Source organism: Indicator indicator, chromosome 11 (genome assembly GCF_027791375.1).
Source record: "Indicator indicator isolate 239-I01 chromosome 11, UM_Iind_1.1, whole genome shotgun sequence".
Taxonomy (NCBI): Eukaryota; Metazoa; Chordata; class Aves; order Piciformes; family Indicatoridae; genus Indicator; species Indicator indicator.
This window is the reverse complement of record NC_072020.1, coordinates 16,785,835-16,800,739: the sequence shown is the minus strand read 5'-3', so window position 1 is coordinate 16,800,739 and position 14,905 is coordinate 16,785,835. Positions and strand designations below refer to the sequence as shown.

The 14,905-nt window shown below is 53.5% G+C and overlaps 1 protein-coding gene across 1 annotated transcript in view; it reads left to right on the top strand.

Annotated features, from left to right (window-relative positions):
* Nucleotides 1-1,428: 1,428 nt before the first annotated feature.
* Nucleotides 1,429-14,905, top strand: part of ADAM22 (ADAM metallopeptidase domain 22) — a 75,999-nt gene continuing 62,522 nt past the window's right edge. The window contains exons 1-3 of the mRNA XM_054385087.1: nucleotides 1,429-1,486; nucleotides 1,624-1,784; nucleotides 12,886-12,962. Of these exons, the coding sequence (XP_054241062.1) occupies nucleotides 1,429-1,486; nucleotides 1,624-1,784; nucleotides 12,886-12,962 (296 nt within the window). The remainder of the gene's footprint in view (nucleotides 1,487-1,623; nucleotides 1,785-12,885; nucleotides 12,963-14,905) is intronic.

Genomic DNA, 14,905 nt, shown 5'->3' with positions numbered 1-14,905 from the left:
ACAAGAGGAGAGGAAATGGCCTCAAGTTGTACCAGGGGAGGTTTAGGTTGAACATGAGAAGAAACTTCTTGACTGAAAGGGTTCTCAGAGCCTGGCACAGGCTCCCCAGGGAGGTGACTGAATGCCCATCCCTGGAAGTGTTTCCAAGAGGCAGAGATGTGGTGCTGAGGGCTGTGGCTTAGTCTCAGCCTTGGCAGAGTTGGAAAATGGTTGGACTGAGTGAGGCCTTTCCAACCAAAACCATTCTCCCCAGTATCAGGAGATCTTTCAGGCCATTTCCTCTCCTTCTGTCTCCTGATCCTAGGGAGCCCACCCCCCACCTGGCTCCAGCCTCTCAGGGGAGCTGTAGAGAGCAATGAGGTCTCCCCACCACCTCCTCCGGATTAAACACCCCCAGGTCCCTCATTTGCTCCTCACCAGACCTGTTCCCCAGACCCTTTGCCAGATTCAGCCTGCCTCCAACTGCTGGCAGAGCCACACATCCCTGAGTGCTCAAAACCTACAGAAGTGGCTTTGGATTTGGATAGTTTTGATAAAATCTGCATTTGCTGCTTTGAGAAAGGCACTGTGCGGCCCCAACTCTCCCAGCCTGTCCCCATAACAGAGGTGCTCCATTCTCTGCTCACGTTTGTGGCTGTCTTCTCGTCCTGCTCCGTCAGGTCCATGTCCTCCGTGTGTTGAGGGCTCCATGTCTGTGCACAGCACTGCAGTGAGGTCTCAGCAGTGCAGAGCAGAGGGGCAGGATCCCCCTCTCTCCATCTCTGGCCACACTGCTTTGGATGTAGGCCAGGCTGCCATTGGCCTTCTGGGCTACAAGTGCCCATTGGTGGCTCCTGTCCAGCTTCTCCCCCACCAGGACCCCCAAGTCCTTCTCTGCAGGGCTGCTCTCAATCTCATCCCCCCCCAGCCTGTTTTGATATCTAGGATTGCCTTGATCTAGGCTCAGGACCTTGCAATTTGCCTCATTGAACCTCATGAGATTCTCCTCATCCACCTCTGCAGCCTGTCCAGGTCCCTCTGGATGGCCCCATCCCAGCCTTCAGTCCTATCAGCCACACCACTCAGCTTGTTTCACTGCAGACCTGCTGAAGGTGTCTCAGCCTCGCTGTCTGTATCACTGATGAAGAGATTGATCAGCACCGGTCCCTGATCCCAGGGCACTGCGGTGCGGGACTGCCCCTCGGGGCAGGGGCGGCTGCGGACACTGCGGAGCTGGCCCCGCGGCCGCCCCTCCGCTCCCTCCCGCCCCGGCAGCTCCTGACTACATTTCCCAGCACTTCCCTGTGCCGAGCGGGCTCTGCGGGGAGCCTCTCGCCATCATCTCCTCTGCTTCGCAGAGAGAGGGGGGCTCGGCGGGGCGGAGCTGGGCAGCCGCGGCCCCGCAGCCCCCTTTCGCCGTCTGCGGGAGGGCGGTGAGGGGGTACCGCCATGCGGGCTGCCGCCTGCCTGCTCTGCCTGGCGCTCTGCGCCCTGCCCGCTGCCCCAGGTGAGCGGGGCCGACCGGCGGGGAACCGGGGCTTGGGGCGGGGGGGGATGATGCTGCGCCGGGGGCCCCCAGTGGCGCGCAGGCCGGCAGCGGGGACCGCAGGGCTGACGGCTGCCTCCTCTCCCCTTGCTCAGGAGGCGCCGAGCCGGCGGCAGCGCCCTTGGGGCGGCGGGGGGAGAATCGCTTCGCCGAGCGGGAGAGCATCAGGCCGCTGCGGCTGGTCTCCGGCGAGGGCGGCGGCGGGGCGCGGAGGCCGGCGCTGAGTACGCGGGTGCGGAGCGGCGCGGCGCGGACACAGGTAGGAGCCAGGCTGCGGTGGGGGGAGAGCTGTCTGCCCCCGGCGGCCCCGCTACCTGCCCCCGCGGCCCAAAGGCCCCGGCAGGAGCGAGGAGCGGGAGCGGGCGAGGGGCCCTTCTCCAGGGCAGCGCAGCGCAGCGCAGCGCAGCCGTGTCCCCGCGAGGGGCTGAGCCGCTCCGGCTGCTCCCGGGGGAACGGAACCCCGGCTGTGCCGGTCCTGCCGCAGCGGTGCCCAGGCGCCTGGAGGCGACCCCAGCGCTGGTCAATTTTCAGCCCCCCGGAGGGTCCGCCGGTGCCCGGGGCGAGCTCCGGGAGCTACCCGAGGGAACCTGCGAGGCAGCTGCGGGAAGTCTGCGGCTGGCCAGGGGCTGATGAGGAGGTGTGAGGCTGGGGGAGCTGCATGGTGGACATGGGGGTCAGTGGGAGCTACTCGAAACGGGAGCTGACCACTGCAGTAGGAGCGGGGCCACCGCACCGGGCACCTTCTCGGGTTTCTGTGTCTGCAGACCGAGCCCCACCACTACTACCCGACGCCCACCCCAGCTTTATGCCGAGACAGGGATGTTGAGGTGGTGCAGCTCAAGGTGAACCTCGAGGTGGGACATCTAAAGGGAGAAAAGCATTGGGTCTGTGCTGTTGGGGAGGAAGCATTTGAATTGTGGAGGAAGAATTTGAATCTTAGGAATGGTTAACATTTGGGCAATGTTAGATTGAGACTGGAGATTAGGAGGAAATTCTTGATAGTGAGGGTGGGGAGGCATTGGAACAGGTTACCCAGGGAGGCTGTGGATGCCCCCTCCCTGGAGGTGTTCAAGGCCAGGCTAGATGAGCCCTTGAGCAAGCTGGGCTGGTGGGAGGTGTCCCTGCCCGTGGCAGGGGGTTGGAACTGGATGATCTTGAAGGTCCCTTCCAACCCAACCCATTCTGTGGCTCTATGAATTCTTTGAGACACCATTTTGTCTCTGTGGGATGTTCTTCCTTGAGGTCTTCCTTAGCTTACTACCAAGTTTTTTCTTTAAAACGTCTGTGTTGTGTTGCACTGTGAGAACTCATCATGGGTTAAATCTCGATGAGTTTAATCACTGCGGGAACTCACCTGGGTGACCTGCTCTGGGAAGAGCAGTGGATGTCATATATCTTGACTTCAGTAAAGCCTTTGATACTGTCTCCCATAACATCCTCACAGAAGAGCTCAGGAGATGTGGCATAGATGGTTGGTCAGTGAGGTGGATTGCAAACTGGCTCCACAACAGAGTTCAGAGGGCTGTCATCAATGGCACAGAGTCACCTTGGAGGCCTGTGGCAAGTGGTGTTCCCCAGGGATCAGTACTGGGTCCGTTTTTGTTCAATATCTTTATCAACGACCTGGATGAGGGCATTGAGAGTACCCTCAGCAAGTTCTGATGATACAAAACTGGGGGGGGTTGGCTGACACCTGTCAGGCTGTGCAGCCATCCAGCATGACCTGGACAGGCTGGAGAGCTGGGTGCAGGCAAACCTCATGAAGTTTAATAAGGACAAGTGCAGGGTCCTACTTCTGGGGAGGAATAACAGCAGGCACCAGGACAGGTTAGGGGCTGCCCTGCTGGAAAGCAGCTCCACAGAGAAAGACCTTGGAGTGCTGGTGGACAGCAAGTTCTGCATGGGACAGCAATGTGCTCTGGTGGCCAAGAGAGCCAATGGGATGCTGGGGTGCATCAAGAGGGGTGTGTCCAGCAGGTCTAGGGAAGTTCTTCTACCTCTCTACTCTGCCCTGGTCAGACCACACCTGGAATACTGTGTGCAGTTTTGGGCTTCCCAGTTCAAGAGAGACAGAGACCTGCTGGAGAGAATCCAGTGGAGAGCCACGAGGATGCTTAGGGGACTTGAGCATCTCCCCTCTGAAGAGAGACTGAGATCCCTGGGGCTGTTTAGTCTGGAGAAGAGAAGACTGAGAGGGGATTTCATAAATGTGTATAAATATCTGAGGGGTGGGTGTCAAGTGGAGGGGGCCAGGCTCTTTTTGATGGTTCACAGTGATAAGACAAGGCACAATGGGTTCAAACTTGAACAGAGAAGATTTCAGCTCAACATGAGGAGAAACTTCTTTACAGTGAGGGTGACAGAGCACTGGAACAGGCTCCCCAGGGGGGTTGTGGAGTCTCCTTCTCTGGAGACTTTTCCAAACCCACCTGGATGCATTCCTGTGTGGACTACCCTACATGATCCTGCTCTGGCAGGGGGGTTGGACCCAATGATCTCTTGAGGTCCCTTCCAACCTCTGATAGACTGTGATACTGTGATCCTGCTTTGGCAGAGAGGTTGGACTCAATGATTTCTGGAGGTCCCTTCCAACCCCACCATTCTGTAATTCTAAGAACATTAATGGTGTGGTTGGAGGTTATCTGCTGACACCCACCATGAGCTGCAGGCCATTGCTTCCTCTTCTGCCAGCTGCTTGCTGTCCTCTTCAGAGAGAAAAGAGCTGGAGAAAATGGTCTCAGGCTGCTTTTCTGTCACCTGTGAGGCATAAGCCCTGGTAGCTGGCATTAATTTGGTGTAGTTAGGTAATGAATGGCATCCTCACAGCCTGTTTATTTACCTCTGAGGCAGAGAATCACAGACTCGATTTGGTTGGAGAAGACCTTTCAGATCACCAAGACCAACCATTCTCTAACTTTACTGATGGAACTCACTCAGTGTGAAGATTTTTCAGGCCTGGAGGCTCTATTTACTGTAAAATTGGATTCCAAAAGTTCCAAAATGGGTGCTTAGCCTTAAAAAACAAACCAAACAAAAAAACCCTCCCAACCCTTTCAGCATTGCAGGGTTCCTTGAAGACCCTTGGGCACTCCCAGGTTCAAACCCTTTGTGAGATGACTGCTTAGAAAGCAGCAGGGGTTGGATCTGGAGCTAGCTTTAGGATTCAGATCCCAGTCTGCAAGAACAAACCAACTTGTGTTCACCAGGTCTTGTGCTCAGAAAGGATTTCCAAGTCCTGGATTTCCAATCCTGGAATGATTTCAGTTGGAAGGGAGAGACACTGGGGCGATTGCCCAAGAAAGGTTGTGGATGCCCCTCCCTAGGGGTGTTCAAGGCCAGGTTGGATGAGGCCTTGAGCAAGCTGGGCTGGTGGGAGGTGTTCCTGCCCATGGAACTAAGCTTGAAGATCCCTTCCAACCCAAGCCATTCCATGATTCTGTCTCCTGCCTTGATTACTCTGCAGACCAGGTGCTGTGCAGCTACTGACAACCCCCTTGAGGTGCAGAGAACTGAAGTCCAGGAGTGCTGTGGACACCGGGAGTGACTTTACCACCATGGAATCAGAAGCCCAAAGCCCTGTCAGTTCTCCAGTGTCCACTATGGACTGTGCATGAGGATGTTCATGCTGTGGGGATCTGCCAGCTGCCTGGTGCTGTGCTCTGAGCCCAGCACTGCTGGAAAAGGCAGAGCCATGAGCATGCTGGGCTTGTTTCTGCAGCAAACACTCTCTGAGTTTCTAGGATGAGTTCACAAACTATTTCCTTTACTATTCAGTAGTAAAGCATGTGGAGAAGTCCCTCAGTAGTTATGGCAGTGGCCCAAACCCAGCAAACCAAACAATGAAGGTTGCTAGAGGAGAACCTCAACAAATGCTGGAACAGCCCCATCAAACTTCAGACATCTGACAGCCATCAGCTCCAGCCCCTTCTGCCTTCTTCCATCTCCTCTTCTAGCACTGCCCTCCCTGGCTCAGCTCCACCATAAGCCTCTTCTGAAGCTCCTGCTGCACAAAGGCCAGGCTTTGCTTCTGCTCTGCCCTGACTGACCATCTTCACCTCCCTTTGTGCAGCTCCAGCCTGGGGCTTGTCTCCCTCTTGTCCAGCTCCTGCCCTCTCTGCAGTTGCAGCTTTCATCCAGGAATTAAAGGAATCTGATCCGATTTCAGGCAGCTCCTTCTGCCCAGCTCATCTCTGCCTGCTTTGATCTGTATCCAATTCTCAGCACAATTACACTGCTCGACACTAATTCCACAGCTCCTTGGCCACCCTTCTGGCTGCCCCAGCCCAGCTTCAACTTCCTCAAGAAGCCTCCTCCCAAAACTAATTCATAGGGCCATGAGCTTTAAGTTGAAATCTCTGTTCCAGACCAGATTTATCTACCTCTGATCCAAAGACTACCGGCAGTGGGTAGAACAGGGCTTGGAGATGGGGCATATTGAGTCATGGACTGGTTTGGGTTGAAAGGGATCTCAAAGATCATCCAGTTCCAACCCCCTGCCATGGGCAGGGACACCTCCCACCAGCCCAGCTTGCTCAAGGTCTCATCCAAAGTGGCCTTGAGCACTGCCAAGCTTGGAGCCTCCACAACTCCTCTGGGCAACCTGTCCCAGTGCCTCACCACCCTCCTGGGCAAGAATTGCTTCCTCATGGCTCATCTCAATCAAGCTTCTTCCAGTTTGAAGCCATTGTCTCTTGTCCTGTCACTCCAGGCCTTTGTCCCCAGCTCTCCTGCAGCCCCTTCAGGTACTGAGGGGCTGCTCTGTGGTCTCCCTGGAGCCTTCTCTTCTCCAGGCTGAACAGCCCAAACTCTCTCACCCTGTCCCCATAGGGGAGGTTCTCCAGCCCTTGGATCACCTTGGTGGCCTCCACTGGCCCTGCTCTCACAGTTCCATGTCCTTCTTGTGTTGGGGGTCCAGACCTGGACACAGGGCAGCAGGTGGGGTCTCCTGGGGGGCAAGTTGTTTGCAGTCCAGAGTGACTCAGTGGTCTGCAGCCAAGAATTCATTTGTCCCTTTGTCACTTCTGAGTTGTTTGTGACCAAATGACACAATTCCATTGCTGGTGAGGAGCAGCTGAGGGACCTGGGGGTGTTTAGTGTGGAGGAGGCTGAGGGGAGACTTCATTGCTCTCTACAGCTCCCTAAAAAGTTGGCTGGAGCCAGGTGGGGCCTAAGGAACAAGAACAAGTGACAGGAGGAGAGGAAATGGCCTGACATTGTGCCAGGGGAGGGTTAGATTAGAGTTGAGGAAAAATTTCTTTTCTCCAAGAGTGGTCAGGCGTTAGAAGAGGCTGCCCAGGGAGGTGGTGGAGTCCCCATCCCTGGAAGTGTTCCAGAAACGTGTGGCCATGGCACTTGGGGACATGGTTTGGTGGTCATGGTGGTGTTGGGCTGATGCAACCATCATCTACAACCATCCCTCTAATATCTGGATGATCTTAAAGGGCTTTTCCAACCCAACCCATTCTGTGGTTCCATGATCTTCATTAATGACTCAGGTGGTGCCTGGCCTTTGCTCCTGGGTTCTCTGATTGCTTGGCCTCTCTCTGTAGACTCCCAGCAGGATGTCCCTGTGCCCTGCAGGTGCTTCTGAAGCTGCTGGCTCTGTTTGAAACGTTCTGGCTTTCTGCTCTGATGCTGTCAGCTCCTGTAGCTGTTACAAGTCCTCCTCCTAGGTAGCTCAAGCAATTAGGAAACTCTGTCCAGCACTGCTAAGGGTCAGCCTGCCTGGTGAGACCTTCAGAGATCAGCTTCAGCTCTGCAAAGTGTGGCTCCTTCTGGCTAGTCCTGGCTCAGTGCTTCCCGTCGCTTCAGCTCTGCTGAGCTTTGTGGTTGTTCCACACCCTGTGGCCACCTCCCACCAGGTTCTGTCCCTTGAGAGGATGAAGATCCTTGTCCTTGGCTCCCACTGAGCCAGAAATGCTTCTCCTCACTGGCACTTTGCCCTTCTGCTGCAGGGGAAGGAGCTCAACTGGCTGTTGGCAGCTCAGGCACACATCTGCTCTTTGAGCCCAGGTAACCATGGGTGTGGAGGGTGAGAAGGTGAAGCCTCTTGACTCTTGGGCATGAGGCTGTGCTCTTCTTCTATGCAGTATCTCTGTCTCATCCATGTACTGACAGGGTTGTTTGCATGGTTCCCCAACAAGCTTTTTTCTGTCTGCCATTTTCTAGAAACAGCTTCACAGCTTGCATCACGAAGGGACCCTCCAAGCTAATCTTATCCACCCACCTTGCACTCAGCAGGGACACCTCCAGCTAGATCAGGCTGCCCAGGGCCACATCAAGTCTTGAATGTCTCCATGGATGGGGCCTCAACCACATCCCTGGGCAGCCTGTTCCAGTGTTTCCTCCACAGTGTAATTGTTGACTTCTTGCACATTGACCAAACCTGCTGGAGTGAACATCTCCAGAGATCCCTGTGGCTCCCATCCTGCCTCTCTTCTCTCTAGTTTTCACTTCTTTAATTAATTTGAAGTTACTTTGAGCTTTCTCTGGTTGTCTGTGGAAAACCATGAGACAAGAAAGTCTTCTGAGTCCTTCTGGTCATCTCCTTCCCCTGAGCTTGCCAGTGGCTTCCTGGGTAGGGCATGGCTATGGTGTCCTGAGGAGACATCTTCTGGAGTGTGTAAGAGACCACAGAGGCCTGACAGATGAAGTTCTGCTCTTCACAGCCACAGATGCTTCTTGGTAGAAGCCCCCTCTGAAACCACTGCAATATCTGCATCACTCTGAGGAGGAGAAACCATGGCTGCAGGCATGAGCTGTGCAGCAGCAGCTGTGCTGAGCCGCAGCCAAGTGTGGAACCACGTCCTTCTCACATGCAGGCATCTTCAGAGCTCTGTGGACAGAAGGTGACATCTGTGCAGGCTTTTTAATACTGTGGTGGGCTGACTGTGTGAGGGAAGCTCGTGTTTGCTCCCAGCAGCGCTCTGTGGGAGCGCTGAGAAGGTGGGCAGGATGGGTTCTGCCAGGCTGTGGGGTGCAGCTCCACAGTGGGGGTTGGCTGGTCGGGTGAGTTCAGGGAGAAAGCCAATGTCACCTGGAATTGAAGAGATGGTTATGGAGGACTGACAGAGGTTGCAGATGATGGGAAGCTGTTGAGCCAGGAGGAGCCCAGCTTGCAAACTGCTTTCAGTTAGAGGAAGTTAAGAATCCCAGGACTGCTGCTGCGCATTTGGCATCAGACAGGGACATGTGGGGACTCCTCCGGGGATTTGAGCACCAAATGCCCTCCACAGTCTCTCTTTTTGTTTCTTTAAATGAAACAGCCAGGGCACCCTCAGGCACTCTGCAGGTGACACCTAGCTGCAGGCAGTGTTGGTCTGCTGGAGGGCAGGAAGGCTCTGCAGAGGGACCTGGCCAGGCTGCATCCATGGGCTGAGGCCAGTGGGATGAGATTCAGCAAGGTCAAAGGCTGGTCCTGCACTTGGGTCACAACCACCCCATGAAGGCTCCAGGGTTGGGGCAGAGTGGGTGGAAAGTGCCCAGCAGAGAAAGACCTGGGGGTGCTGAGTGACAGCAGCTGAGGATGAGGAAAAATTTCTTTGGTCAGGGGTTGGCACAGGCTTCCTAGGGAGGTGGTGGAGTCCCCATCCCTGGAGGTGTTCCAGAAATGTGTGGCTCTGGCACCTGGGGTCATGGTTTAGAGGCCATGGTGGTGCTGGGTTGCTGGTTGGACTGGATGATCTCAGAGGGCTTTTCCAACCCAAACAATTCTGTGATTCTAAATGAAACCAGACCAGGAACGGGCAGCCAGTGGCCATGCTTTAGAAAAGGCATCTTGCAGACTGGAAGGTTAATGCAAGGTCTAGAAAGAGTTTGGGTGGCTGAATGTCCTTTAGCAGTGCCTTGCTGCTGGCTGTGATGTGTGTGAGCGTGGGGGCTGCAGCCCTGGCTGCAGCTGACAAACTGCCCAGAAGAACAGCAGGCTGCAGGAGCCCTGCCTGCTCCAGAAATGTCTCAGCCCTTGACATTCTGTGGGAATGAGAAGAAAAATCTACCAGCAGCTGCAGAGAACATCTACAGTGCAAGCCTTGCTCCTTTGGGATCTCCTAGGCTGCACCAAGAGGAGAAGCAGTTCTGGAGTTCTTCTCACTCTGTCCAACTTGAAACAGGATTTTGCTTCTGGAGTGTGGAGGCTGAGCCACAGTTCAAAGCCATCCTCTGAGCAGTCAATTGAGCTATTGGCATAGCTAAGAGGCTGCAGGTTCCATCAAGCTCCTCTGAGCCTCTGGTGCTGCAAAATGTCAGCAAACTTCCTGTTCTTCCTTCAGAACTGTTTGTGGAAAGAGTGAACCATGGTAGAGTCATGGAGCTGTGGAGGTTGGAAGAGACCTTGAGATCAGCAAGTCCAACAGCTTGCCTGGAGCTCACAATCCCACCCCTGCTGCTCACCCACTGCCACTAACCCACATCCCTCAGCACCACATCCACACGTCCTTGAAACCCCTCCATGGATGGGGACTCTACCACCTCCCTGTGCAGCCTGGGGCAGTGCCTGAGACCCCTTGCTGGGAAGATATTGTTCCTGACATCCAACCTGAACCTCCCATGGCACAACCTGAGGCCATTTCCTCTCCTCCTGTCACTTGTTCCCAGGAAGCAGAGTCCAAGCCCCACCTGGTTCCAGCCTCTTCCCAGGGAGCTGTAGACAGCAATGAGGTTTCTCAGCCTTCTCTTCTCCAGACTAACTCCCCCCAGGTCCCTCAGCTGCTCCTCACCCACCCTGTTCTCCAGACCTTTCCTTCCCCATCTTCCTTGACCTTCTCTGGATGTGCTCCATCCCCTCAGTGTCCTTCTAAAGACATATGAGGTGTGCAGACAGTTGGTGACACTGAACTTTAGATTAAAGTGAAAGCTCTCCAGGAGGCACTGGAGGGGGCCTGAGGAAGTCCTCTCCCTGTTCTGTTCATGGTGTGCTTTGTGGCAGAGACTCTTCACCCTGCAGATATTTATTGTTGTTCTTAGACCTGGGCTTGTTTCTGAATTTTTGCCTCTGAGCAAAGCTTTTTTTTTCCATCCCAAGACAAGTGGAAAAGTGACTTTTGGAACCCATTTCTGATTTGACACACGGCAGCAGTATCCTGAGCTTCTCTGGGTTTCTTGCAGAACAGCTGAGGCTGAAAATTGGCTTTTGATGAAGTGTCCACGTGCTCACAGCACTGAATTTCTCACTCCTTGAAGTGGTTTAAGTTCTTTTCCAAACCCACAGTTAAAATTCTTGAATTCCTAAATCCACACCAAATGTTTAGTGTGCTGTGTTTTAATTCCTTTAATGTATGGATTTGGATTTCCCCTGGATTTGGAGCTGTGTCCTTATTGATCTTAAGAGCATTTCATGCACACCTAAAGGGTTGGTAACAAGCTGGAGGCTTCTGTTCTCCAATTAAAGAGGTGAGGCAGGACATTAAATTAATGTCCCTGGAGGTGTTCCAGGCCAAGTTGGACAAAGCCTGAAGCAACCTGCTCTAGCAGGAGGTGTCCCTGCCCATGGCAGGGGGTTGGAACTGCATGATTGTGAAGGTCTCTTCCAACCCAACCCATTCCATGGATTTATGAACATTCTGGATTATTTCCTGTCTTGATTCTCTTGACACTTTCTTTGGAGTCTACAGATTTGATCAGAATCTTTTAATTCCTCACCACAGGGCAATAAATAGTGGTGAATATAAAATTCTTTATATCAGAGGGCAGAGATAGAAATGTCTCATAAATCGTTTATTTTTTCCCCCAAAGACATCCTTCTGTTTTGATAGAAATAGGAAACGATTTAGTGAAAAAATCTCAGTGCTTTATGAAGGATGATTGGGAACTTAGAAACATGGACTGTGATGAATTGCAGATGATGTCACCATATGGTTTTGATTCTCTTCTTCCTTATCACAGAATCCCAGAATGGCTCAGGTTGGAAGAGGCCTCAGAGCTCCTCCAACCTCCCCACCACAGGCAGCGACACCTCATCCAACCTGGCCTTCAACACCCCCAGGGAGGAGGCAGCCACAGCCTCCCTGGGCAGCCTGTTCCAGAGTCTCACCACCCTCCTACTGAAGAACTTCTTCCTCAGATCCAGTCTAACCCTGCTCTGCCTCAGCACCAAACCATTCCCCCTTGTCCTGTCTCTAGATACCCTCAGGAAAAGTCCCTCTGCAGCCTTCCTGTAGGATCCCTTCAGGTACTGGCAGGAAGCTCTGAGGTCCCCGTGGAGACTTTTCTCCAGGCTGAACAACCCCAGCTCCCTCAGCCTGTCCTCACAGCAGAGCTGCCCTTCTCTGGACCTGCTCCAACCCCTCAGTGTCCTTTGTAGAAATCCCCACCACGATTCCTGCTCCTCTACACAAACATGCAAAGCCAATCCTGCTGCAGGGCAGCTTGGATCTGCAGTGATTTCCTGTGCTCTCCAGGGCAACTGAAGCTCTCAGCTCTTTGCATTTAATGCATATTGAGAGCCTGCCAGGAGTTTAAGAGAGTGAAGCTGATGCTTCCCATGGTCCCATCCTGTGTTCTGCTTCCCAGAGTTTTCAGTAAATCATTGCTTGCAGCTGTACTGCCCTGGGCTTAGAATCAGCGAGTCATGAAGGTAGGAAAAGACATCTAAGATCCTGAGGTCCAACCTTAGGGAAGTTGTAGCTGAGAGCTATGAGTGGCCCTTCAGTGTTCCCTCTGAGATCCCTCTCTCTGCATGCCCCAAATCTTAATGTGCAGGTTTCCATGGAACAAACTAAGAACCCGGATGAAGCTGCTCCACAGTGCCTGAAAGTGGTTTTCATGAATGAGCTCCATCCTGGGGCTCTCCTGTTTCCTGGGAGCCTTCAGGGCTGGAAATAGCTGTGAAGTGCTCTGCTCAGTGGTGGTGAGGAGAAGCTGAGGGATCTGGGCTTGTTTATCCTGGAGAAGAGGATGCTGAGGGGAGACCTCATTGCTCTCTACAGTTCCCTGAGAGGAGGCTGGAACCAGCTGGGGCCTAAGGAACAAGTGACAGGAGGAGAGGAAATGGCCTGAAATTGTGCCAGGAGAGGGTTAGGTTGGAGATGAGGAAAAATTTCTTTGCTGCAAGAATGGTCAGGGATTAGAACAGGCTGCGCAGGGAGGTGGTGGAGTCCCCGTCTCTGGAGTTGTTCCAGGAATGTGTGGCCATGGCACTTGGGACCATGGTTTGGTGGCCATGGTGGTGTGGGGTTGATGACCTTAGAGGGCTTTTCCAACCCAAACCATTCCATGACTCAGCAGACAGACCTTTGTGATCTCAGACTGCTTTGGCTGCAGCAGTGCAGTTTTTGTTGGTGTCTTCCCTGCCTGCATTCCCAGAGCTCCGTGAGTTCCTTTGTTGTGCCTGGATGCTAATCCCAACCATTTCCCTCCTGCAGTCCACCCACATCGCTCGAGCCAGCTTCCAGGTGGATGCTTTTGGATCATCCTTCATCCTGGACGTGACACTGAACCAGTAAGTGATGACCATCTCCTACCCTACATTTCTCCAGGACTTAGTGCCAGTGAAATGTCCTTCCCAGGGGAGGTTTTGGAGGCTGAGTTACCCTAGCACTGGCTGCAAGCATTGAGTTAATCTGTAGTGGCAGGTCTGAATCTGTTGGTACTGCCTCAGGTACCACTGCAGCTTTGATACTCCCATGGTTACCTCTTGGTAGCTCTTGCAGTGAGTGGGATCATTTCAGCTGCCATCTTTCACCAGAAAGAGGAAATTTTGGTACTCAGGCAGATATTAAAAGATTGAGCTGCTGAAAACTGGTAACTGTGAGCCCCCAGCTCTGCCCTGGTGAGGCCACGTCTGGAGTGTTGTGTCCAGTTCTGGGCTTCCTAGTTCAAGAGAGACAGGGACTTGCTGCTGAGGTGCCTGGAGCATCTCTGTGATGGGGACAGGCTGAGACAATTGGGGCAGCCTGAGGGGGGATCTCATCAATGCTGACCAAAAGCTGCTGAGAAGAGAGACACAGTCAAGGACAGTTTGACAGACAGGTGCCAGCTTCTCTGTCAGCCAAGTGGTGAAACCCTGCTATGATTTCTCTTGGCAAATGGTCTCCAGTGCTAATATCCAGGTGCCACGAAACTGCAAGGGGAAAGCAGATTGCTGAACATGCTCTGGTTTGTAAATGTTGGGCTGTGTGGAACACAAAGGGGTCAGCTCCCTGAGCTGGCCTGAGAAGTGCAGTTCATAGAGTCACAGAATGGGTTAGGCCAAAGGGACCTTGAAGATCATCCAGTTCCAACCCTCTGCCATGAGCAGGGACACCTCCCACCAGCCCAGCTTGCTCAAGGGCTCATCCAGCCTGGTCTTGAACACCTCCAGGGAGGGGGCATCCACAGCCTCCCTGGGCAACCTCTTCCAGTGTCTCCCCACCCTCAGTCTCAATTTCTTCCTCATCTCCGTCTCAATCTCCCCTCTTCAGCTCAAACCTATCACCCGTCGTCCTGTCACTCCCAGCCCTTGTCAAAAGTCCCTCCCCAGCTCTCCTGGAGCCCCTTCAGGTACTGGAAGGCTAAGGTCTTCCTGGAGCCCTCTCTTCTCTAGGCTGAACAACCCCAGCTCTCCCAGCCTGTCACTGGGAGTCACTATGAGGAGAGCAGAGGTTGTGAGAAGGGATTGCTTCCAGAGCAGGAATGGCAGACAGGTCTTCCCACACCAAGCCACATGCCTCAGCAGGTCACAGCACACCAGCACACACTTGGAGCTCCTCAAGCAGCAGTTGAGCAGGAGGAGTGCCACGCTAATGGGGGCAACGTGGGAGAAAGACCCACCAGAGAAGCTGACAGAAAAGCTGAAACTGGGGCTCAGAAGCCTCAGGGACTAGTAGGAGGTGTCCCTGCCCATGACAGGGGGCTGGAACTGGATGATCTTGAAGGTCCCTTCCAATTCAAACCTTGCTATGATTCTGTGAAGGAGTCTGGACTCTGCTTGGATTGAAAATCCAAACTAAAATTCATAAAATAGATAACATTCACACAGGCCAGAAGAGGGCCATTAGGCAGTTGGGTGAAGGACTGGTGGTATGGCAGGAGCTCAGTGTCTTTAAGAAAAGTACCCAAGTACTGGTCACACTCCAACACTGAGCTGTGTCCTGTGTCCTCATTCTGTTCCATTTCCTTCATTTCCGCCATCCCAGAGGAAATCAAAGTGCTGTCATGCGGTGTGAGACACAGCAAGAGGAAGGACAAGAATCCTCTGCTTTTATTGAAGATGACCTGCAAAGAGAGATTTCCTTCAACCTGGGCTTCTTCCCTTTTTTGAGGTGTAAAAGGGCAACTACAAAAAAACCCCAAACAATCATTTTTTCTCCTCTTGATGTTTTTCCCAAGAAATAAACCCCCTTAAAACTCAACTTTTGAACAGCCAGATTAATTTGTACCCATTTTTCTGTACCTGTTACCACA